Genomic DNA, 23600 nt, shown 5'->3' with positions numbered 1-23600 from the left:
AAAGATTCTTTAAAAAAAGCGCAACATCTCAGGGGGAGCAATCAGGACATCTGAACAGAATCATTACAACTCAGAGAAATCTGTTGTCTCAGATATATGCTCCGACACCCTTATTTTCTAAAGAAGAATTAGAAGAAGGTGAGATAGATGAAAGTGATGTTCCGATAGGGTGTGAGCCAAGATTTGAAAAAGTGGCTACGGAAGAAAGAATGATCATCACAGAGGATGAAGAATTTGAAGATGAAGATGCTTTCTCGGATGACTGTCTATCCTATGGAATCACAGAGAAAATAAATCACGCTTATTTGGAAATTCAAGAAGAAATAGAAAGATCCAGAGCAAGAATTCAAAGAGCTATTCAAAGGAAAAGGAACAGAGAAGAGAGAGAAGCATATCTTCGAGCTAACAGGAAAGGAAGTAAATGGGAAAAAACAAAGAAGAAAATGGACAAACCAGAAATATATCACTATTCAGACCCTGAAAACTCTAATCTGTTGAGAACTGTGGAGCACTACAAAGAGATATATATAAACATCCATGAGTTCTATGATCAGTTCAGCAAAGTAATTACTGGAACTACTGTGAACATTATGAAGAATGGATGGAAGATCACTATCAATCACAGAGATGGTCTACAGATGAAAGTGTCTACAAGTGTACTGAAGAAGTTGAATATTGTTGAACTGTTTGTCTTAGCCTCAAAGACCCCATGGTTGAAATCGAATAAAAATGAATACTTCAGAGACAGACTTTGGAGAATGATGATGGATGTATCTCCTCAAGCATTTATGTATCCATTTGTGATCAAACTTGTTGCGGGTGGTAGATTGCAGAATATCACCATGTCTGACCAACACATAAGAACCATTCGGTATCTACAACTTACCTTTCTAGAAAGTCAACTAAGGAGCAAAAGAGCTAAACTGACAGCTCCAGGTGTTAAGAGATCTGAAGCAGATGTCAAAGCCGCTGAAGTTCTGTACGCTTATAGGCTCAATAACAAGATGATCAGAGACACAGAGAAGGATATGAGGGCAATCAGAAGAGAATATCATGAGATAGTGTTCATTAATGGAGAAGCAGAAATTGGTCTTCTCAAAGACACTGAACCCATAATCAGCATTGACAGTGGAGGAGAGTTAGTCTTTAGAATCAACAAATACAGAATCAGAATCAAAGACTTCAGGACAAGTGAATCAAGCTCAATTCAACAAGCCTTGATGGATGTCAAACTGTCTGCATGTAAAGATGACAAGGTTACTTTGATCCCTATCATAAAGATTCTTGACGAAGTAACGGAAGAAGAATCGATCAATGACACCAGCAGAGTAAGAGGACATCCAAAAAGGATAACAGTCTTCGTAATGTCCAGAAAATCATCTCTACTATTTGATCTGGTTCCTAAATGCTCTAAAGTCAAGTATCTTGAGATAATGCTTTATGAGCTAAACAATCCACCTCCAGTCAATGCACTTGAAATAGAAGCTCGTGATTGTGTACAAGCTAGATTGAATGAGCTGAAAGAGTCTCCTCCAAAACCTTTAGGTCCTCAGAAGAAAGTCTCTAAGAGAAAATTCGTTCAGCCTCAAGAAGAAGAAGGAAGCAGGAAGAAGAAGAAGTCAAAGACAAAGAAGACATAGAGTATATGTTCAGGCTAAAGGAACACTTCTTTGTAATCTGTATTATAAGAAATCTGGAAATGAATATGTAATCCAGAATGTATTTAATATCTTTATATGTTTTTATAGTTCGTACTTTTTCTTATTATCAGTTGAGTTATCCTTAAGGATTTGCTTGTCGAACTCTAACAATCAAATAGGGAGAGATTGTAAAGCATAATATAATGTAACATGTAATCGATGATTTATAATTTAACATGAAAATAGAAACATATAAACTTTATTAAACTGTGAAGCACAGGAACTCTTCAAATGAAGATAGGATAAACACAAAGAAACAAATGATGTGATTGATTCATTAAGCTCTTCTACAGATCATGGGAAGAAGTTCATTACTATGTTCAAGCAGCCATGAAGAATAAGACATCAAGAGGCTTTAAGTATCAGCTGCATGTATTGACTTCAAGTGTTACAAATCAAGGTTTCAGTGAAAGAAGCAGTGGATAAACATTAGTATGTATCAACTCAGAATCATAAGACAAATTGAGTCAGGATCCTCTCAAGGCTAGTTGTTTATGAACCAGACCAGTGCACCAAATATCAACATTCAAGAAAGTATTTTGATTTAATTAACAGAAGAAAAGTGATTGATATATTGAAGAATGGTTTGACAAAGAGCCAAAAATATTCTAAGTAAAAGACAGCTCTCTACTTGTCACCACAGGAGATGTAACCACAGAGAAATGGTATCAAGGCACCCCTGTCTCCACAAGAGATGTAACCACAGAGGTGTTGGAACAATTACTCAAGGCAACTGTCGCCATAGAGGCTGTCGCCACAGGAGAGTAATTGTCACCACAGAAGCATGTCGCCACAGAGATTGTCACCACAGAGAACAAGACAACTCTGTCGCCACAGAGCTGTCGCCACAGAAGATACTCAGAGAAGCCTTGTCGCCATAGAGATGTCGCCACAAAGGATACACAGAGAAGGCTTGTCGCCATAGAGATGTCGCCACAGAGATGTTGTTCACTGAGTTAAATGCAGCAAAGTTAAATGATTTGTATGGACATGAATTGGCCAGCTGTTCATTTAATTTTGAAAGACTACAAAACTTAAGTGAATGTAATTCAATTCAGTCAGTTATCTTCTTCAGCAAACACAGACAGTTTACGAGAGCTCCATTAAAGCTTGAATTTATTATCCTTGTAAACAGAATGTTATGCTGCTGAATTTATTGTAGCTAATCAATACTTTGATTAGATTGTAGCAACCTCAAGGTTTATATTAATAAAACAATAAATTCCTCGAATTGTTTTGTATTGTTTTTGATTCCGTACTTTTAACGAAGAACTTAAAACGAATCGAAAAAGATTGTAGGGATCGTATTCAACCCCCCCTTCTACGATACTTTGGGACTAACACCCATGATGACGATGAGTTCAATTATGGGCTAATCATTGTCATGGGATTCTAGTGGATTTACTTATGGATTTCAATAATTAGTTTGTTTCGATATCTTGGTGTGTGGTGATTGATTGATATCCTAGTATTGGTTGTGCTTATTCATCTTATGTGCGTAGCTAACATATAAGATAGCGTGTTAATCTCTTCTGAAGCAACAGTGAATTTAGATATTTAGAACTTGCCATGCTAGCATAAGTTCATGTACTTGTTATGCAAGATTCGTAGGTAACTCTAACCATTTTACTTGCCCTATGTAATAATTATGGATAACTTGTGCTTAAACCGTTATGTTGTCAAATTCTATAGACATATAGGGTCTCAATATAATTGGTGCCTCTTCAGCTTCTATCTCTTTTATGGATGTCTGGTAGAATGGTACTCGTGCAACGAAAGTTGGCGTTTATCAGTTTCGTGTTATCTGATTAGTGTCATCACCATCAAATGCTAAGGTTAAGAACGAAAAGGCTATTGAATGAAGTAGTAATGAAGTTAGGATCCCATGTTTGTCATATATAGTAATTCAACCTCAATTCTCTTAGTTAATGTTATGTAGTATAATCTCTTAGTTTAATAAAAACCCAATTTGTTATTTGTCTTAACATTGAACGATAACCATACATTGTTGCATAGGTACATAAATTGAACTTAACCTAAACCAGTCTCTGTGGGAACGAATCTGATTTATATCTTATACTACTTGCGAACGCATATTTTAGCGCGTGTTTTCACTTTAACACATTGTTTAATGTTTCTTCTAGAATTTGTTAGCACTCAGACTATAATTTAAAACTTACAATTGCTTGTGGAATATTGAGTATAATGGCCAAACTTGACTTGCTAGTATTGTTCGGCTTCCAAGAAGACACATGTGTTGTACTGCTTGACTGCAAATGCATCACATTTGCACTTAAATAAGGCTGAAATATATTGCCAGAACTAAAAAATAATGTGTTATAGACATACTGGATTGGCTTCTTACCAGCTTATTATCGAAGCCCAAAGAAGATTTACTATTTACAAGTGGCCACTCCGAAGAAGGTGAATTTTGTACAGTTTCAGACACCGAATCAATGAAGCGTCATCACTTAACTGCCAACTCCAAGCCCAAGTCTCAACAATCAGGTCCTAATCCCTAAATAACCCAAAAAAGTCAGCAAAAAATTGACCCCCTCCCAAGGGACCCACATGCCACGTCAACAACTGTGGTTCCACACGGGCCCAACATGCCACCTCAGATTTATTTTCCATGTCAGCATTTATTAAATAAAAAAAATGTCTAATGCAACGCTATGACCTCTACTGTTGCATGATGTGCAACACTAACAGTTATTAGCAATGGTAACTTCAATGTACTGCAACGCTTTCTCCACTGTGTTGTAATAAACTAAAAATTTTGTAGATAATGCAACGCTTTTCGTGCAACGCTAGCTAAAAACAGTTGCCTATGTGTAATTATGACGTAGTGTTTGAAATTACTTAAGTATCCCTCATGAATATGTATTAATATATATCAAATTTAATAACATATATATTAATTACATCTAGCTCATTAATTACTAATAAATATATATTTATTACTACTCTATTATTGTATATTAAAAACTTATACTTATAATTACATATGTATTTTTATGAGTATAGACTAAAATTCTAATATTATTATAATATTATATATTTTTTATTATCGTATTTAATATATCGTGTGTAATATTTTAATTATTCCAATTATTGTACAAGAAATTCTATTTCGAATGAAGAAACAAATATCGTATTCTTATTTAACTACGTATAATACTTGAACTATAAGTTCACAACACACATGTACTCTTGTGTCAAATTAATTATCTTATAACTCATTTTCACACGATTAATATTCAAATACATACATACATACATACATACATACATATAAACATACATACATATACATTTAAGGTATAAGAAATTAAGGTAACTAACACAAATGAGCTCAATTTTTTAAGTAATCGATTAACATGATCTTATCAAATAATGAACTTCCATGTTATACGGTAACAATTATGAAATTTAAATTTTTTAAATATTTTTAAGTACATCTTTTACGAAAATACAAAATTGAAAAAAAAGTGCATCTCACATTATATCATATTCTTCAATTCTATAACATTTGTACATTTCATAACATATGAGTTTTGAAAATGGGTGTATCTCATATGGGCTATAAAATACAAAGGCCGAAAAAAACTAAACCTTACAACAAAGACTATATTCAAATAAAAATAACTTGTCGTAACAGAAAATATATTTTTATTTCATAAGCACATATACAAATTTTATAATAGTTGACGTTAGATCATGCCCATGCCTTGCACGGGCTATAGAGATAATTTATTATTTATTACCCGTAAAACTTAAACATTCCATTTTCAGAAATTGACCTTCCTTGAGAACACATTTTTTTTGTTGGATTGAGAATACTCTTTTAATTTGACAATACATATTCCAACATAAAAAAATCAGTTGTATGAAATCAATCAATCAATCAATATATCAATATATATATATAAATATATCTTTATATATATAAAGGAAAAATCCCGTGAGCTCCAGAATCACCTGAAAATTATTTGTCTATTTTTCTGGAACTCCTCTATTTTAATTCAATAATATTAATTTTTTTTATATATATTCGAATTAATAAGAAGATAATAAATATTTAGAAGTCAATCATATTTAGAATTTTTTTATTCGAATTAATAGGGAAGATAATAAATATTCAGAAACCAATCATATTTAAAATTTGTTCATTCGAATCAATTCGGAGTAATAGCAAAGATAATAAATATCTAGAAGGTGGCGCATCTCAGATCGTCTCATTCTATTTTTCTAATTTTCTCAATTTTTTGAAATAATAAATATCAAAAATTACAATTACCTTATATTTTCCTATTCTCCTAAAATTTCTACAAAATCTTTAATTAAGATTTTTGAAATTAACTTACCATCATAATATTGTTCTAAAACTTATACTTTGTATTTAAATCAACTTACCATATTGATATTCTCTTAAATTTCATTTTAATACCGATTCTCCTCTTTCTCCTTAAAACAATTTAATATATTTTCTATCTTTGGAAATTTACCAAAAATACTATTTTTTGTAAAATTATTTGCGATTTTACTAATTTCTGAAAAGATTTGCAAAAACACTATTTTACTCCGAAAATATATTGAAAAATACGATGTTGCATAATAGGTTGCAATTTAGTGTCATTATTTTAGGTTGCATTTCGGGTTGGTTGCAAATACGATTGCAATGTACATAACGCGTTTTTGCAATTTTTTTTATAATTTGAAGTTGCAAACGTGGTTGCAAAAAATGGTTATTTTCGCAAATATTTTTAGAAAGTGATAGTATTTTTATAAAAACTTTGAAAAATTTGGGTATTTATAAAAAAATCTCTTTATTTTTTATATTAAAAATTACAGTTACCTTATATTCTCCTAAATAGACTATCACCGTTCGTAATATCTTCTAAAGTTTTTACAAAATCTTTAATTAAAATTTTTGAAATCAACTTACCATCATAATATTTTCCTAAAATTTCTCCTTTCCATTTAAATCAACTTACCATCTTGACACTCTCATTAATTTCTTTTTAAATATCGTTTTCCCTCTTTCTCCTAATATCAACTTATTATATTACATTTTTCTTTAACTTTTCTTTAAATTTTTAGCCTATATTATTCTACAAAGGCAAGTAATTATAAATAAGTTTTCTCAATATTTTTTAAAATCATTATATCATTATATTATTCTATGCTTATATAAAGGAGAAGACGAGGACGATAAGGTGGCGGCTCTCAAATGGTTTCAATCTATTTTTTATAATTTTCTAAAAAAAATATATTATTAAAAAAAAAATATTACATTAATTATTGACTAATACATAATATAATTTTGTGATAATTTGTGAAAGAGAGACACTCATTAGAATAAAAATGTTTAAAGAGAAAATGATTTTTCAAACTTTTTAATTTATTATATTTATTCATTATTCATAATTTCTAAATGATTAAGATTAGATAAGAAATAAAAAAAGAACAAAAAATGAAAAATTATTTTAGAAGGCCGCTGCCAAGGGGTAAACTAGTTTTTATTAAATCAGAAAAAACATATGTATTTATAAATATAAATTAATTTAAAATAATAAAAAAATGTTAGTGTAATTTAAATGAAAGTAATTATCAACATTTTACAAGATCACGTGCCATGGACACGTGAGTCTTCTCTGTCCCTGAAAATTCCAATTAGGCAAACACACTCGTTCATTCCTTGTGTAATCAACCAAGAATCAACCTCAACTCAACTCATCAAATCAAATCTCAACCTATACACATACAATACATACTCTCTCTCTCTCTCTCTCTCTCCAGCAATGTGAGCAATGCACGCATACAATCGCTTACCGGGAAGTGGACACAACTCGCCGTCATCTCCGCCGTCGTCGCCGTCGCTCCGATCACCTCGTCTCCGTCACAGTCGTTCAAAACCTAATCGCTTCACTCAACCACCTGTCACTTTACCTCAACGTCTCTCTTACTTAATTTTATCTCTCTTACTTAAACGACAAGGTCTGTTTTTATTCGCTCCTTTACTCTATATTTCCGCTATGTTGTTTTTTATGGGAACGGTGTCGTTTGATGTTGTTCCGGTCATTAAGCATCGATCGCCTCTCGGTTCGGTTTATCGGAGTCCGCAGCTTTATGCTCGACTTAAAGCTGAGATTCATGCTGATAATTCTTCAATGGATGCGGTTAGTTTCTTCCACCTTTGATTGCGTTATTTTACGACTTTTTATTGCGTAATTGTGATGTGTTGTTGTTTGATTGTGCTGTTTTTTGACCTGTTTAGTTCTAATTTTACGAATACGATTAAGAAGAGTGTGTAATTTTAATTTTTAACTTTGGTTTAGTTGTTGTTATTAGATGCGCGATTTTACTGTTTCATTGTGTTTTATATGATTTATTTAGCTGTAAATTTATGGATCAAATAGGAAGAGTGGAAGAATTGAATCGGAACCTTATCTTTTTGTTTTGGTAGTCTTTGGTTTGATTAGACTTTTAGTTTCGGATTTTTACCGTTTTACTATTTGAATGTGGTTACAAGGAATTGTTTAGTTATACTTAATGAGTGCAAGTAAGAAGATTAGATGATATAATTTGAATTTTGCGTTTTTTTTGTAAAATGTGATTGATTCTAAATGTTCATATGAAAAAATATGTACTTTGAAAGTTACGGTTTGCTATAATTCTAGGTACGCAATTTTTTTATGGTTCTTTTTTTGAATGATGGGACTCGATTATTTTAATGATATGATGCAGAAATGTTAGTTAGGCTAGCTTACGGATCAATATTTATACTTCCAAGTTACTGATATGGGACTGTATTTGTTGTGCATTACTGAAAAGCTTTAGTGATTACGCTCCATAATAGTGCTTAGTTTGTGAATAGCATTGTTGATGTTTTTTATGGTGATGATTATAAGTTGGGGTTCATAGAAGCTGTGCTTGTGTTTGTTATGTCTCCTTTTACATTACTATTGACCAGGACACTAATAATATATAGATATCAACAATATGGAAGCATCCTAAAGGTGGTGAGTGGAGGCCTTGTACAAAGAAGTCTTCTGGAGGTATGACCGTTCTAATTTTTTAATTTAGCTCAATGTTGCCTTCTTATGAATTTTGATGAATAAAAAAAAAATCTTTTTCCTTTTTGTTCTTGCATATTGTGCTTAGATATACATCTGTTTTTTAGTTTCTAAGAGGATCATATTCCACCAATAGGCATACATTACTTTTTGCCAAGGAGCATGAAACTTATTGAAAATTTAAATAAATAAAGAGCATACCTATTTAAAAACTTTGAATACACATTGTCATCTTTTAAATAGATAACTAGGATAGCTCTTGATAACTTATTAGTTCTATAGGTTTTTAAACTGATTTTTTGTATGAAGTTGTCATAATATTTAATATTTTTTGGTTCTCTGAACTTCGAAAATAAAATATTAGGTTCTTATGTCAAATTTTCTCGCTATTATTGTATTTGTTGTTAAGCATCTTAGGTATGCCATAATTGGAAACTATGTACAACTTATTCTGCAGATTATTTCAACCTTTTACCACAAGATTTTCAAGTCCAATCCCTGCCTCATATACCCACAACTTCCACCATTAGTATCTTGATTGTTTTGCTCAAAGTCTCTTCTAAACTGAGCCGTGTTACATGCTATTTTGGAGGTTCTGTAGTTAATTGAACGTATTTGAACGAAGATGGATTACTTTTATGAGCTAGATGATAGCTGGATGATCCAAATTCTTATTTTGCTGTCACTGAATGCTACAACTACAAGAGACCTATTAGCACAAAGGAAAATGCAACAAGCTATCTACTTTCTTTTGTTTTATGATTCAGCTGAATGTTCTATCTCATATTCATAAGTTGCTTTAATATTATTACAGCAGTTGCTTCTGCTAATCAACTGACTTGAGGACCTTTGTATTTTCATATAACTACACACAACTAATAGCATTTTGTCTACTACTGCAGGATTACCTGAGTCCAATGGGTACATATATGTTGAGGCAAATGGTGGCTTGAATCAGCAGAGGACATCGGTAAGATTTGTGCCCGGCTTAATGATTATTCTCTTATATGCCTGTTTGACTTTCATTCTAATTGCTATACTTTTGAAACTTCTGCTTGTTCGTTATCTAGGTCTGCAACGCAGTTGCTGTGGCAGGGTATCTTAACGCAACACTTCTTATTCCGAATTTTCATTTTCATAGCATATGGAGAGACCCTAGGTTTGTAAAATCTGTTATTATTCTTCATGCTTTACCTTAAATTTAGTTCTAGGGTGCAATGGTTTTAAGTGTGAAAAAAGCATTTTTGGTGTCATGTCTGCCTACAAATCACATCAAATATACCTGCCACTTTGACATTGATTTATATGACACTCTGTTGCTGAGGGAGTTTGGGTTTGTTTTGTTCAAGACTTTGTTATAAATTAATCTGATAAGTTTGGTAATTGGTATGATTATCAGAAATTTTTGTATTTTGTTCACCACATCAATATTGATAGGTATAGGTATATCTATTTGAATAGGTATTCATCTATATCAAAACTTTCCCAATGAAATTATAGTATTTTCTAATAAACTAAAATGTGAAACGAAAACCAGATTACTATTAACATTTTAGACTTCCTTGAGTTGATGACCTTCTATAATGTTCGAAAGGTTATTTTCCACAGTTATGGCTCAGGTGTCTATGTTTTGCAATTATCCAAATCCTACTCAAATGTAGTGCTAACTTTGATTTGATAAAGGAATATGATTTTTGTTGATATATAAAATTAATAGGCTTCATGCAAGATGATTGGACTGTCAATTTTGACACGTACTTTATTAAGTCTGATGACACCGGTAGTACTTAAAGCAATAATGAAGCTTCTACATTACATAGATAATGATATCAATATATCATACTTCCTGTAGTTTCTTCACATGCATAGGATTTTGAAGATAGAGATTCAAATTATCCACCATTTTTCAAAGTGAAGGTCTTGAGATTAAACTGACGTCTTATCTGAAATTACACCACGTATAGATCAAATCTAGTAATTACATAGTCTACAGAAGTGCCTTATTAATTTGCACATATAATGATAGTAAAGTATTGATCTGCTTCTTGTATTAGGTTTCATACTTCAACCTTGTCATCATGAAGTAAATTAGTGGGAAAAGTAGTTGGTGTTCCTTTTATTATCATAGGCTGTTAGGAAGTAGAAAATTCAATTTTTGGGAACCTAATGAATATTTCCTCTTGGCCTATACTGCAGTGCCCATTCCTTTTGTTTTTGTTTTGAGAGTTGCTTTTAACTAAACATATTGTATATTAGAAAAATATTGAAAGGAGACAAATAAATAGAGAAAATGAATATCTTGGAATTATTCTCTTTCATAATATATTGATTCCATATCTGTTTCATGTGCAGCAAATTCAAAGAAATCTATGATGAGAGTTTTTTTATTAGTATGTTGGAAAATGATGTAAGGGTGGTTGACACGATTCCTGGGTACCTAATGGAGCGATTTGACCGTAACATGACTAATGTACTCAATTTTAAAGTAAAAGCTTGGTCACCTATTCAATACTACAAGGATGTTGTTCTTCCTAGGCTACTTGAAGAAAAGTAAGTTGGTCTATATGTTCATGTGTTATCTCTTTATATCTCCCTTTTCCTCAGCAACCCTCTATATTAACAATGTAGAACTGCGCTTTCTCGACGTATAGTTTATTATATCTGTTTGTGGGATGTGTTGACTGCTTGTTCCATATAATTTGCATAATTTTTTTCATGTAAATAAACTTTCTGTAAGGACTACTTGTAGTCATAATTAGAATGTGCTTATTTAGGTGTAGAGATTGATTTTATATTGAGTTAGCAAATCTCTCTTTCCTTTTGCTTTTACATGATTTACATGTACTTGGATGGCAATTGACTTCATTATTATGTAAATATCATACCGTGGAAAGATATGTTTTTGCTGGAGTCATATTCGAAGGAGGTATTTGCTATTTACTTTAAGCTAAATGGATCCGGTCAGCATTCCATTTGTGTTCTGGTATTCCGGTGTTTGAATTCCATTCCTATAAGCGGAGAACTCATTTTTAACATGACTTTTGAGATTCTATTCATTCCCATCCACGTCAATAATTTGAACGCTCCCCAAGTAATGGCTAATTTCAAGTTTTAAGCTTGTAGAACAAAGAGTTGTTTTATCTTAATGGTAGCATGCAGTATTGTAGACATCATTGCCTTGTTATAATTTTGATTTGTGGGAATTTGGTCTTGTTTTAATTTTTTAATTGTTAGTTAATTCTGTCCTAACTACAGTTTCTGCAGTACTGATCCTGACCTTGGGTAAACTTCAGTATTCTTCACGCTCCTACAAATTGTGAAGATAGTAATTTATGCTTTTTAAGCTTAAAATGAATTTTAGGCTATACGCGAGACAAGGCTTTCTACCAAGCAATTCTTTTAGATACTAGTTTCCTAGCACAAAGAAACATTTGTGAATAGGATGTATTATTAAAAACACCATTAGAGTTTGATGCTTTAAAGTGCACATTCCATTACTGTTGTACTACTCTCTATAGAGTAATAACGATAAGGCTTAATACATTTGACTCTCTCAACTCTCAATGTGTTGGTGATATTGGACCTTCCTACAGGGATATCTTTACTCTTTTTTCATTTATCTTGAAAGTGAAACTGTGTATTGTCTTTACTGATGTGTAAATATGTTAAGTCTTTTTGTTTTTTTATATATTTATATTTATATTCTCTTGTAAATTTTTTAACCTGCAGTACCTATTTGGACATTTTCTTCACTGTTAGATAAACTAATTTGAAGCAACTGTTTGTCAATTGTTAATTTAGAGTTATAAGGATTTCGCCGTTCGCAAACCGTTTGTCGTTTGATGCTCCTCCAGCTGTCCAACGACTCAGATGCTTGGCCAATTATGAAGCTTTAAGGTTTTCCAGCCCCATATTAAACCTTGGTGAATCTTTGGTTGCAAAAATGAAAGCACGGAGTGCAAATAATAGTGGCAAGTATATTTCCGTCCATCTTCGCTTTGAGGAGGTTAGTTTCTAGTTCTACTGAGTGGATGTAACTGTTTGTTCTCTCATCCACCACTATCAAAGAGATAACTAGAGTATATGTTGCAAACAATAGTTGCCTTACTTGTGCAGGACATGGTTGCTTTCTCTTGTTGTGTATATGGCGGTGGGACAAAAGAAGATGAAGACATGAAGGCAGCTAGAGAAAGAGGTTGGAAGGGAAAATTTACGAAACCTGGTCGAGTTATTCATCCCGGAGCAAACAGGCTAAATGGCAAGTGTCCACTAACACCTTTAGAGGTAAAAACCACACTATAAATGAATTTGTATATTTATGTAAACAAATTTATTTAATCTGTCTGCTAATGTATCTTTGTCAATTTTCATCATCTTCAATGTGGAGGTCCGGGAGACCTCTAGGCTTTTTCATCTGTCAAGCTCCTTAGTCAAGTATAGCACTCAGTTTTTCTTGAACAGTATTGGTCCCAGAATCAATACTTGTACTGCCATCATGCCATGCATGCTGTATACTGAATGCCCTCCATGATCCTCAAGCACCTTAATCAAATGTAGCTTATCTGTTTCCTTGCTATTGGAGTATCATGATAGGACAAAGAACACCAGGCTATTTTTAATATTACCTTTTGGGTAAAGTCAATTACTAGAAAATTAAATACTCGCACACATTTGTCTTCACTGAGATTTGAAGCTTAATTTAGTCAGTTCAGCTATCTGCCAAATAGCTTAATATTAAGATCTATTTTGTCCTGTAAATCTGAAATTTGTTTTTCAAATGGGTTGTGGGTTCCGCAGTATCAAGCTTTTCATACCCCTTGGTTTCTCTGTATCATCAAGTAGCTCATGTTCCAAGACAGTCTTCAGTTTTACTAGAATTTAAGAAAACAATGTGTTAGCTTAGGCTTCTCCAATTGATTAGGATTTTGGAATTTCTGAAATTTATTTCTGGATGCAACTATGCAATCATTGCTGTTTAATGGATTGGAGTGCTTATTTGTTCTGTTATGCATCTGTGCTTTTGAAGTACCACCTCTATTGTAAATTAACAGATACTAAGGACTTTAATCGACAAATATGCTCAAGTATATGACTAGTCTACATTTTTCACTCATATATCAGGTAGGTTTGATGCTTAGAGGAATGGGGTTTGATAAGAGTACATCTATATACTTGGCATCCGGGAAAATTTATGACTCGGAAAGACATATGGCCCCACTATTAGAAATGTTTCCCCTTTTACAAACTAAAGAGATGCTGGCATCTGAAGAAGAACTAGCTCCATATCAGGTACAAAGAATTTACCGATTTTATTTAAAAGCTGTTTCATTGGTGTCCTCTGAAGAGCTGATTATATATACTTCCTTTAGAACTTCTCTTCCAGGATGGCTGCAATAGACTACACTGTTTGTCTTCATAGTGAAGTTTTTGTGACAACTCAAGGTGGGAATTTCCCACATTTCCTTCTGGGACATAGGAGATACTTGTATGGTGGACACTCGAAGACAATCAAACCCGACAAGCGAAAGTTGGCATTACTATTAGACAATCCCAATATTGGGTATGCATTCATCTTGTAGCTATGTTTTTACCTTTAGTTGCCTGTGAAATATATACCAAAATGACCGGCACAATAAGTACATAAATGAAGTGGCTTTTCACATATTATCGAAGAATAATTTGGCTGTTAATATACTAATGAAGAGTTCTTTTATGTAATTTAGTGTTTGTAAATCGTAATAAAGGGAGTCGCAGGTGAGGCATATTTGAAAACCAATATTTTGCATATCTTTTGTTTTAACTTTCAAGTTTTCCATCTGAAATTGTTATAGGCTTATAGTTATGTCATTTGTTAAATGATCAATATGTTCTATCACACACACAAACTTGTATAATTTAAATGGAAGTTGGGAGGTTGTGGGTAGAGTTCTAAGAGTAGGGATAGAGGTTTTGATTTTGTCACTGTATAATGGTGTATTCATCTCTTTTATCTAGATGGAAAAGCTTCAAGCGGCAAATGCTGAGCATGAGGGCTCATAGTGATTCAAAAGGAGTCGAAATGAAAAGAACATCGGACTCTATATACTCATTCCCATGTCCAAATTGCATGTGTCGTGCGAATAAAACAGAAGATTCCAGATCGACATCCGTGACATGATGGTTCTGGTTTCATTATATTGTTTGTGTGCCAACCTTCCTTTAGGTCAAAATTCTTTCATTTTTTCCCTCCCATTGGTTCTCAGGCAAGGACACCTTGGTTTTGGAAACCTCAACCATATTGTAAAACAAAGCAAATATGATCATTTTTAGCTAAGAGTCCAATATTCGTCAGGAACCTGCAAGCATTTTGAATGTGGGAAGAGTTAAGTGGGAAATATACCTCAACGCCTCTCACGTATGTAGCAGCTGCTGTATCTAACAAGTTGGGAGTACAGATTGAAACACTTTTAGGCCCTGTTTGTACATTAGTTGATCTCGTTGTATTTTAGTAGCATTCATTTTGGGGTTAAGTGGTTTGATTTTTTAATGTATGAGAGACTAGCAGTAGGGTAAATTATTATACCATTTATTTATACCATTCAGCTGGACCAGACAAAGATGCCCTTTTTCCCTTTTTGATCAAAGGTTATATATTCAGCTTTACAGTGAGCTTACGTTTGCCAGAATTGTATTAAAGGCATTCTTTGTCCCCACAATTTGTTAGTTGATTTTTTTTTTTTTTTTATTTTTGTTTGTTAGATGACAAATGAATATTTGAAATTGATTGATAAGTAGACCGACACTTCTCTTGTTAGTTGGCCATGTTCCGTATGTCACGTTAATGATAATCAAATTACTACCAAAAAAACCAATCAGCATTAGACATCTTGATTATTTTACTCATGTTAAAGTGTGATAATTGCTTGTAAGTCAAAAGTGTACTATAAAGATTCATTGAAAACTTCTTCTGCTCCCTCGATTCGATCCCTTTCAATTGTTTACATTTTTTAGAGAGTGTTTGACACGTATTTTAAGGTGCATATAAAGTTTAGTTCTGTAATTTTTTTTTTTTATAATTTTGTTTTTCTAAATAAAAAATAAAACATTCAACTTTTATTCAGAAAAAGAAAATTGTAAAAATAAGTTATATAACTATACTTTTTATGCAACTTAAAATACGTGCCGGATACTTTCTCAGAAATGTAAATTATTCAAAGGGACTGAGGGAGTAGTTATATACTGAAAATGTCATTAATATGAATTTTTTTATGTTATAATAATAATAATAATAATAATTTAATAAATAATGAGTTCCTGACGAAAACATGTAAACGCGTACTAAAAAAAAATCCATGTGGCTGATTGTATACGAGGAGGGCGAAGTTGATGCAATAAACTCTGGGAGCCTCATGTCCCTTATTCTCATTCACATCTCCTTGCTTTGACATTTAAAGATCATTAAGATCTGATTTATAATTTGTTTGTAGAATTAATAAAATTATTATTATTTAGGAAGAAAGGATGGGGTGTTCAATATCTGGTTTGAACTCCATGTATGATGCAGCAAACGCAGGTGGAGATGTATGGATCAATGAGAGTCGTTATAGGATCATAAGAAAGCTTGGTGAAGGTGGTTTTGCTTTTGTTTTTCTTGTTAAGGAGATCCTCACCAACACTTCTTCTGATCATGTTGATGTTGCTGTTATCAAGAAATCCAACAAATCTTCTTACATTTCTGGTTTGCATCTCTCTCTCTCTCTCTCTCTCTCTAGATATCTCCCTGGTTCTGTCAGTGATATATGTGTAGGCATATCTTTGAAATGTACTTATTACAATTGGTGATGTCATGGATCTATTTCAAGTAGTATTTTTTATTTGAATGGAATCTTGTATACTTTTTTTTTGTGAATTTGTAGCTTTGTACTTCTGAACTTATTTTTATGCGACCGTGAAAAAGATGGTCTTGTGAGTTATATTTTTGTATAGTGCAAAGTATGGTGTGTACTGTGTACATGTGTTTTAAGGATTGGGGAATAACTTGGAGCTTAGTGGTTGGTGGCAAAGGCTAATCCCCTCCCCCATTACAAGATCATCGTTCTAATTCCCAATTCCCCTCTCACATTAAAACTGTATAATGTTTGAAAATAATGGACAGACGAGTCTTTATATTGTCTTTAGAATTTTCTAATGTGTGGTTAACTTGGTCATTTAATTGCATAATGTAAGATCTGATCTGGGTATATGAAATTATCTTCTTTCTGTACTATGAACGATCAAAAAAGCTGGACTTTGAATCTGTCTAGACCTTTGTTTGTTTTGCTGTATTAAATAGCTTCACATTATATTTGGGAAGCCATAAAAATTTGTACTACAGCTTCTTTTTGATAGTTTTAGTTATCTCTCATTATTACCACTGTGTTGTGATTTAAGTTGCAAATCAACTATATCAGTATAAGTATATATATTATTTTCTAAATTGTCTTTTGATTGTACATGTGATCCCTTATCTGTATTTTAAACTTGTTATTTTGCCATCAGACTTCGGTGATTGTATAGTAAACTGAATCCATTCTTAGGATATTGTAGTTTGTAGTATGTGTTTGATGTTTCAATGTTCAGATCTGTAACTCTTTTTCCTGATGATCTTAATCTACAGTTGGTTTGGTGTGCAGATGATGGAACATATGCCATGAAAAAAGTTCTCATTCAGAGTGATGAACAGTTGGCATTGGTGAAGGACGAAATTCATAACTCGTCTCTTTTTAGCCACTACAATTTGCTTCCTCTTCTTGATCATGCTATCATCTCAGTGAAGGTATGTGTTGCACTCAGCTTCTCAGCCTGTATGCATAATGCAGAAATCAAATAACTTACTGATTGAAGCAAAATTATGTGATAGTTACTTGTTTTCTTTAAGATTTCATGTCACAGATCACAGTAGAATTTTCTTGTGCTCAAACCTTGTATACAATTTTCTAAGAATTAGTGATTGTGTCTACTTTCATGAAGTTGTCTGAAGCCATCTAGGCCTGCCTAAGGATCAAATAGAGCTCATGATATGATCAGTTAATTAGTATCAAAGATCATTGATATAACGCATCCAAGTGTGATATCTCCTTCATTATCTACCTGATGTAGTTAAGATCATGCTACACATTAACCCCTTAGAATTATTTTTCATCTTGCTCTTTTCAAAAAAACTTCATCTTGTTAGTGTTACATACACAATTATGACTATTGCAAGTCATGCATAGATGCTACGTTCACAAAATAAATAAAATAGTCTTTTTAAAGGCAAAAATGGTCATGTATATTTACATGGAGAGTATGATAATTAGAAATGTGTATTTCTTCCAGACTCCACATTATTTTTTTTTGAAACATTAGGGTTATTGAACTGAAGTGTATTGTATTCTGGATCTATACTTGATTCTATCGATTTCTGAAGTGATGTAAACTTTATACTCTGTTTAAAATTTTGTATAGGCATACCCTTTGCTATATTTGTGTTCTTAATTCTTCTAATTTGTTTTAAAAATAAGAAAAACAACGTCAATATTATTTCCATTTTGTCAGGCTACTGCAGAACAAACTTGGAAGCATGAAGCATACTTGTTGTTTCCAGTTCACTTGGACGGCACATTGTTTGACAATGCTAAAGCCATGAAAGCTAAAAAAGAGTTCTTTTCTACCTCAGATGTTCTTCAAATATTTCGGCAGGTAAATGGATCATAGGTCCACCTAGAATTTATCTGGCATATATGCTTAATGAATTTACACTCTCTCTTTTTTTCTCCCTTTTTTATAATTATTTTTCTTAAATTATATGGATTTATATATGCATACCTGCACTTTGTTTTAGAGGAAAATTAAAACCATCATATTTCTTGTTCTATTGTTGTCACAGTGTATTGTGATATCAAGTCTGTTAGAGTGAACTTCTGAATATTTCTATTGCAATGTCAATGAGATATGGGTCTAAATGCAATCATATTATAGTTTGATGCATTATTAAAATAAATTGGTACACAGGTTTGTGCAGGACTCCAGCATATGCACAATCTTGACCCTCCATATGCACACAACGATGTCAAACCTGGTAATGTCCTTTTGACACGTAAAAAGGGTCAGCCACCTCTTGCAGTCTTAATGGATTTTGGAAGTGTTCGTCAAGCAAGAAGGCCAATCCGCTCCCGTTCAGAGGCACTGCAGTTACAGGTATTGATTTGTTTGTTTTCTTCCTCCTGTTGGATTCTTACGCATAATTAGTTTATTCTTTGTGTGCATTACTTGTTGTTTAATATCAAGGATGATTGTATAATTCATGATCCTCTGTTGGATAATGTTATTATATTAATAAAGATCCATAAGAGGTGGACTGCATCATACATCTAAAAATTGATATGCTATATGTGAATGCTTCTGTGACTTGAAAGTTCATTTACATATATATCTCAAATACATACAAGCTAGTCAAGTAAGTTGAAAGTTCTGATCCCACCAGGAATATTTAACTTTACGTAACAATTTCTTTGGATCTAAGAGGGAACCTGAGCTCTTTCGACGAACCACATAAGAATTAATTATGGTGCTGAATTCCTATCAATTATTGTTTTTTATGCATTTCTCATTGGTTTTGTTACATAGGAATGGGCAGCTGAGCACTGTTCAGCACCTTTTCGAGCTCCTGAGTTGTGGGACTGCCCAAGCCAAGCAGATTTTGATCAAAGGACTGATATATGGTCATTAGGTTGCACATTATTTGCTATAATGTAAGGCATTTCTTTCCTCCAATGCTAATAAATTAGTGTCTGCTGCTTTGTGCATTATATATTTGGCCCCTTATGCATCAATGATATATTTGGTTCATATTAATTCAATAGCAGTTACTTCTTGAACATATAACATCAAAACCAATGTCTTGCTTTAATAGCCATTAGATAAAATTTGAACCTTATGAGTTGATATAACTAGTAGTGAACCTTATTAGTGATACGGATTTTTTCTAGGTATGGAGAATCTCCATTTGAGTATGCGCTTGGGGAATCTGGTGGAAGCCTGCAGTTGGCAATTGTAAATGCACAGATAAAGTGGCCTTCTGGGCCTAACCCGCCATATCCAGAAGCACTTCATCAATTCGTGACATGGATGCTCCAGCCCCAAGCTTCGATTCGACCTTGCATAGATGATATCATTGTTCATGTTGATAAATTGGTTGCAAAATTTTCTCAGTGAAGAATATCAGAATCAAACAAATAATGCACTAGATCAGTTTTACAGTCAGATATGTGTCACAACAAAGATTGGGTAATTTATATTACAATTCAGATGCAATTAATTTTGCTCTCTTATTTGAAATTTTGACAAGAAAGGCATATAGCAATGGATTACAGTTTCATATTTGTTTAGGTACTCTTGCATCATTTGAACTTTAATGTACAATTGATCAAGTTTTGTTACAGTGTCTTTCCCCCAAATTTGGATGACTTGAAATATATACATCTGAATGCTGGGATTTTTAAAGCTGTCATTTTCTTCCTAGTTGGACAGAGTCACCGACTGATTAGAGATATTTGATACGTAGGGCTTGTTTAAATTTTTTAAAAATTTTATTGTTGGCAATGAATGCTGGAAACATGTGAAGAAGTATATATATGTTGAAGCTTTTTTCCAACTCTGTGTTAATTTATTGTTATACACATTTTTCACTGAAATTTAGGGAATGGCGGAATTAGTATATAGATGGTCTTGCTGCAATTCGTATACATCTAACTATAGAAAAAACAGTAATGTTTGATTAGGTCTGTTTGGGTATCCCTATATTCAAGACATCTAACTAAACCTCTTTGTGAATGCATTTTCATACACTAATACAATGTACTCTCTTTGTGAGTGTGGGGAGGCCTTCTTTATATATGCATGTGCGCATGACAAGCAATTTATTTGATGGTCCCAGAACCATTGGCACCATAGAACTTATACATATGCATCATTGTAGAGTCAACACACTTGTATCTGCCATCTATCTTAGTTCTAATCTAAACTATGTGAGAAGGTGATGGATCTGATTCAATGCTCTACTATTGGCAATGTGAAGATCGTTCATCAACTCCCCCACCCGTTGCTCTCAAGCAATGTGCTTATGTCTAGGATACGAAAAACATCCTTTTCAAATCCATGTGGTTGTGACAAATACGTTAAGTTACCTCCTCCCGCAATGCCTTGAAGCATTTGATGGGGATCATATTAAAACTTCATTCCTCTGTAATGGTATCATCCGATGCCCATTTTAGTCTGTCACCTCTATAATATCTTGACGTGTTAGAGAGAGGCTTAATAAAATAAAAATCTTTAACATTATAGAGGTCCGTTGATGTATTGGTTGGCAACAAACACTTGTGAGGACCGGCTATTAGAAATACACGAGATAATGCTCTTATTTGTTACTATTTGATTTAGGTACACTATGTGTAGATTATATGCTGGGAGCCAACAAATTGACCATATTAAAATAATACTAGTGTTGTCCCAATTCAAAGGCACAATATTAATGCAGAGCACAAAAAGTGAAGGGTGGTGAATAAGGGCTTTCCAGCCCTAGGTGATGTGTCCTCTTCAACAAATATAGAAGTAGCAGAAGGCACAGTTCAACTCACATGGAACCCAAAAGATAGCTCCATAAACATATGTATGTGACATAATACCGTTTTTCTAAATATATGGTCCTTGCAGTTATGGTGTCACCAGCCAACGAGCTGGTAACTTGTCGGTATTCAATAAGTTATGCGTAATGTAATTGGCTTAAACGATAACTATGTTCAAGCGGAGACCAGAGCTCAAATTTGGTTTAGTGTTTGTAACATCCTTTTGCACTTTGTGTTTTATGTAATTGGCTCACTCGATAACTATGCTCGAACGCTATATATGTATCGCCTTGCACTTGTGTTGAATTACAAACATTTTAGTTCTTTCAGTTCTCGATTGAGAAGTTGTGTAATAGAATTAGGATGTGAATCCCCTAAAATGATATATCAAGGGGAATAATCAAGGGGCCAAACTAGTCCAGAGTTAAGGAAAAATAGCTAAGAAAAATAGTCCAGAGTATGCCCCAATCCCACCCGGTTAATATATGTTTCTAGCTCACTTTTGTTCCTAAAGAAAATGACCTTTCAATAAAGAAAAGAAAGAAGCCAAATATTAGGTCTTCCCTACCTGTTGACAACATAAAAAACAAAATATGTGACATCTAACTTGTTTATTTACTCCTCTATTTATTGCATGCTTTACTTGCTTCAACTTGTCATGTTTAAAATCTCCCTAGTCTCCTTCATTCAGTCAACAACTCATGTACACATTTCATACTCTATTTCTAAGATTTATCTTGCTTGAAAATTTTCAAGATAAAGCCTTAGGCCGTGTATAACGAATGTTTTTGGATTTTGCTGATACGAGAATGTTGTATACTATAAAAATTAATAATGTAACTTTTCTTTTATGTTGTTGTAAATTGTATGGCAGGTGTAATGCCATGATTAAGATGATTGAATGAGTGTTTATAATATTACTTAGATGAAACTTAAGGAATGTCAAATTATGCAAAAGTAAAGGCATTTCTACATCATCCAAATACAAAGTCTCTAGCAAAATGATGATATAAAGATACTTCATTGCCGCCCAAAACTCACATTGTGCTTCAATTCAATGCCCTCAAACTCATTAAAAACCAACAAAAAAAATGCAGAAGGTGGCATGGCTTCTGAGTTGTGAATAGCTGTAAACGTGGAGTAGGTTTGTGTACTAACCATGTATTGGGACTAAGGAATATCAAATACAATAATACCCTACCATCCTGCACCAAAACACTCTATGGGGAAGGGCTTTCAAATTGATAAATTATACGATTTTCGCGTTTTGTTGAGTTTGTGAACTAAATATTGAAGGGAACATTGTAGAATTTAATTTAGCCTGCAAATTATAAGTTAATGATATGCAGAATTGAGACCAATGATTTGTAGTAATGAGACAATAATTTTTAATTTGTGACCGGTGATTCTATTAGTCATTGTTTTGTAAAGTTTGCAAGATCTTAAGGTGTTACTTGATCTTAAGGGGTTAAAGTAATGTACCAACTGGATTTTTATATCAATATTATGATATTCTCCCTCACTCGAAAGCCTATTTTTAGGTGGAAGAGTGGATCACATACGTTCGATTTTGGGACATTAATTACCTCTGCGTACCGGCTCATCTAAAATTTTAAAGTATTAAAGGAACGTCCAACCGATCTTACATTAATATTCTAGGAGTTTGAAACAGAGATAGACCATAATTTGTCAACAGAATTGATCAAGCTATGTAATATTGGTCCATGAGAACTATATATAAATAGACCTGCAGGACCAATATATTTGAGCCTATAGTAACTTTCTTGATATAATGGAATATATCTTTTGAAAGAATATACAGGAATCTTTAAAATAAAAACTCTTACATTGAAACAAAAATGGACAAGAAACAGGTGAAAGAGAACTACCACTCAAGTTAATAACCTGATCTAGCTAACTCATCATCAAGTAATTTATTTTTATTCTTTTTTACAGTGGAGAGAAATGAAAAAAGCTGTTCCAACACTTATCTATCTCACCTTTTTAATTATATAGATACAGTGACCAGTGAGAACTGAGAAGCATAAATGAGTCCAAAAAACAGGTCTTCTTCAACAGTCTAAAATAAAAATCAGGTCCTTTTCTGAATTATATATATAGTTGAGCAGTGAGTATTTAAGAACAAAGGGTCACATATTCTTCATCATCTCATCACTTTCATCATATAGTCTATGACT

General features: G+C 32.9%; 2 protein-coding genes across 3 annotated transcripts; both read left to right on the top strand.

Moving 5' to 3' along the window:
• Nucleotides 1-7393: 7393 nt before the first annotated feature.
• On the top strand, nt 7394-15421 carry LOC141713124 (protein ESMERALDA 1-like). Of its 2 annotated transcripts, XM_074516395.1 has the most exons (10): nt 7396-7882; nt 8695-8761; nt 9682-9749; nt 9850-9938; nt 11132-11329; nt 12581-12785; nt 12896-13063; nt 13901-14068; nt 14149-14339; nt 14774-15421. In XM_074516395.1, the coding sequence occupies exons 1-10, from the start codon at nt 7514-7516 to the stop codon at nt 14934-14936; spliced, it is 1686 nt and encodes a 561-aa protein (XP_074372496.1). In that variant the 5' UTR covers nt 7396-7513; the 3' UTR covers nt 14937-15421. The 2 variants fall into 2 exon arrangements, with proteins under 2 accessions (XP_074372497.1, XP_074372496.1); XM_074516396.1 differs by lacking the exon at nt 14774-15421 and having other exon boundaries at nt 7394-7882; nt 14163-14333.
• Nucleotides 15422-16082: 661 nt separating this feature from the next.
• Nucleotides 16083-20253, top strand: LOC141713123 (uncharacterized). The gene is made up of 6 exons (XM_074516394.1): nt 16083-16496; nt 17431-17573; nt 18335-18478; nt 18791-18976; nt 19406-19530; nt 19768-20253. The coding sequence occupies exons 1-6, from the start codon at nt 16280-16282 to the stop codon at nt 19991-19993; spliced, it is 1041 nt and encodes a 346-aa protein (XP_074372495.1). The 5' UTR covers nt 16083-16279; the 3' UTR covers nt 19994-20253.
• Nucleotides 20254-23600: the final 3347 nt, after the last annotated feature.

This window comes from Apium graveolens, chromosome 3 (genome assembly GCF_009905375.1).
Source record: "Apium graveolens cultivar Ventura chromosome 3, ASM990537v1, whole genome shotgun sequence".
In the NCBI taxonomy this organism is placed as follows: Eukaryota; Viridiplantae; Streptophyta; class Magnoliopsida; order Apiales; family Apiaceae; genus Apium; species Apium graveolens.
The sequence above is the reverse complement of the archived record's forward strand: the minus strand, read 5'-3'. Positions and strand labels throughout refer to the sequence as shown.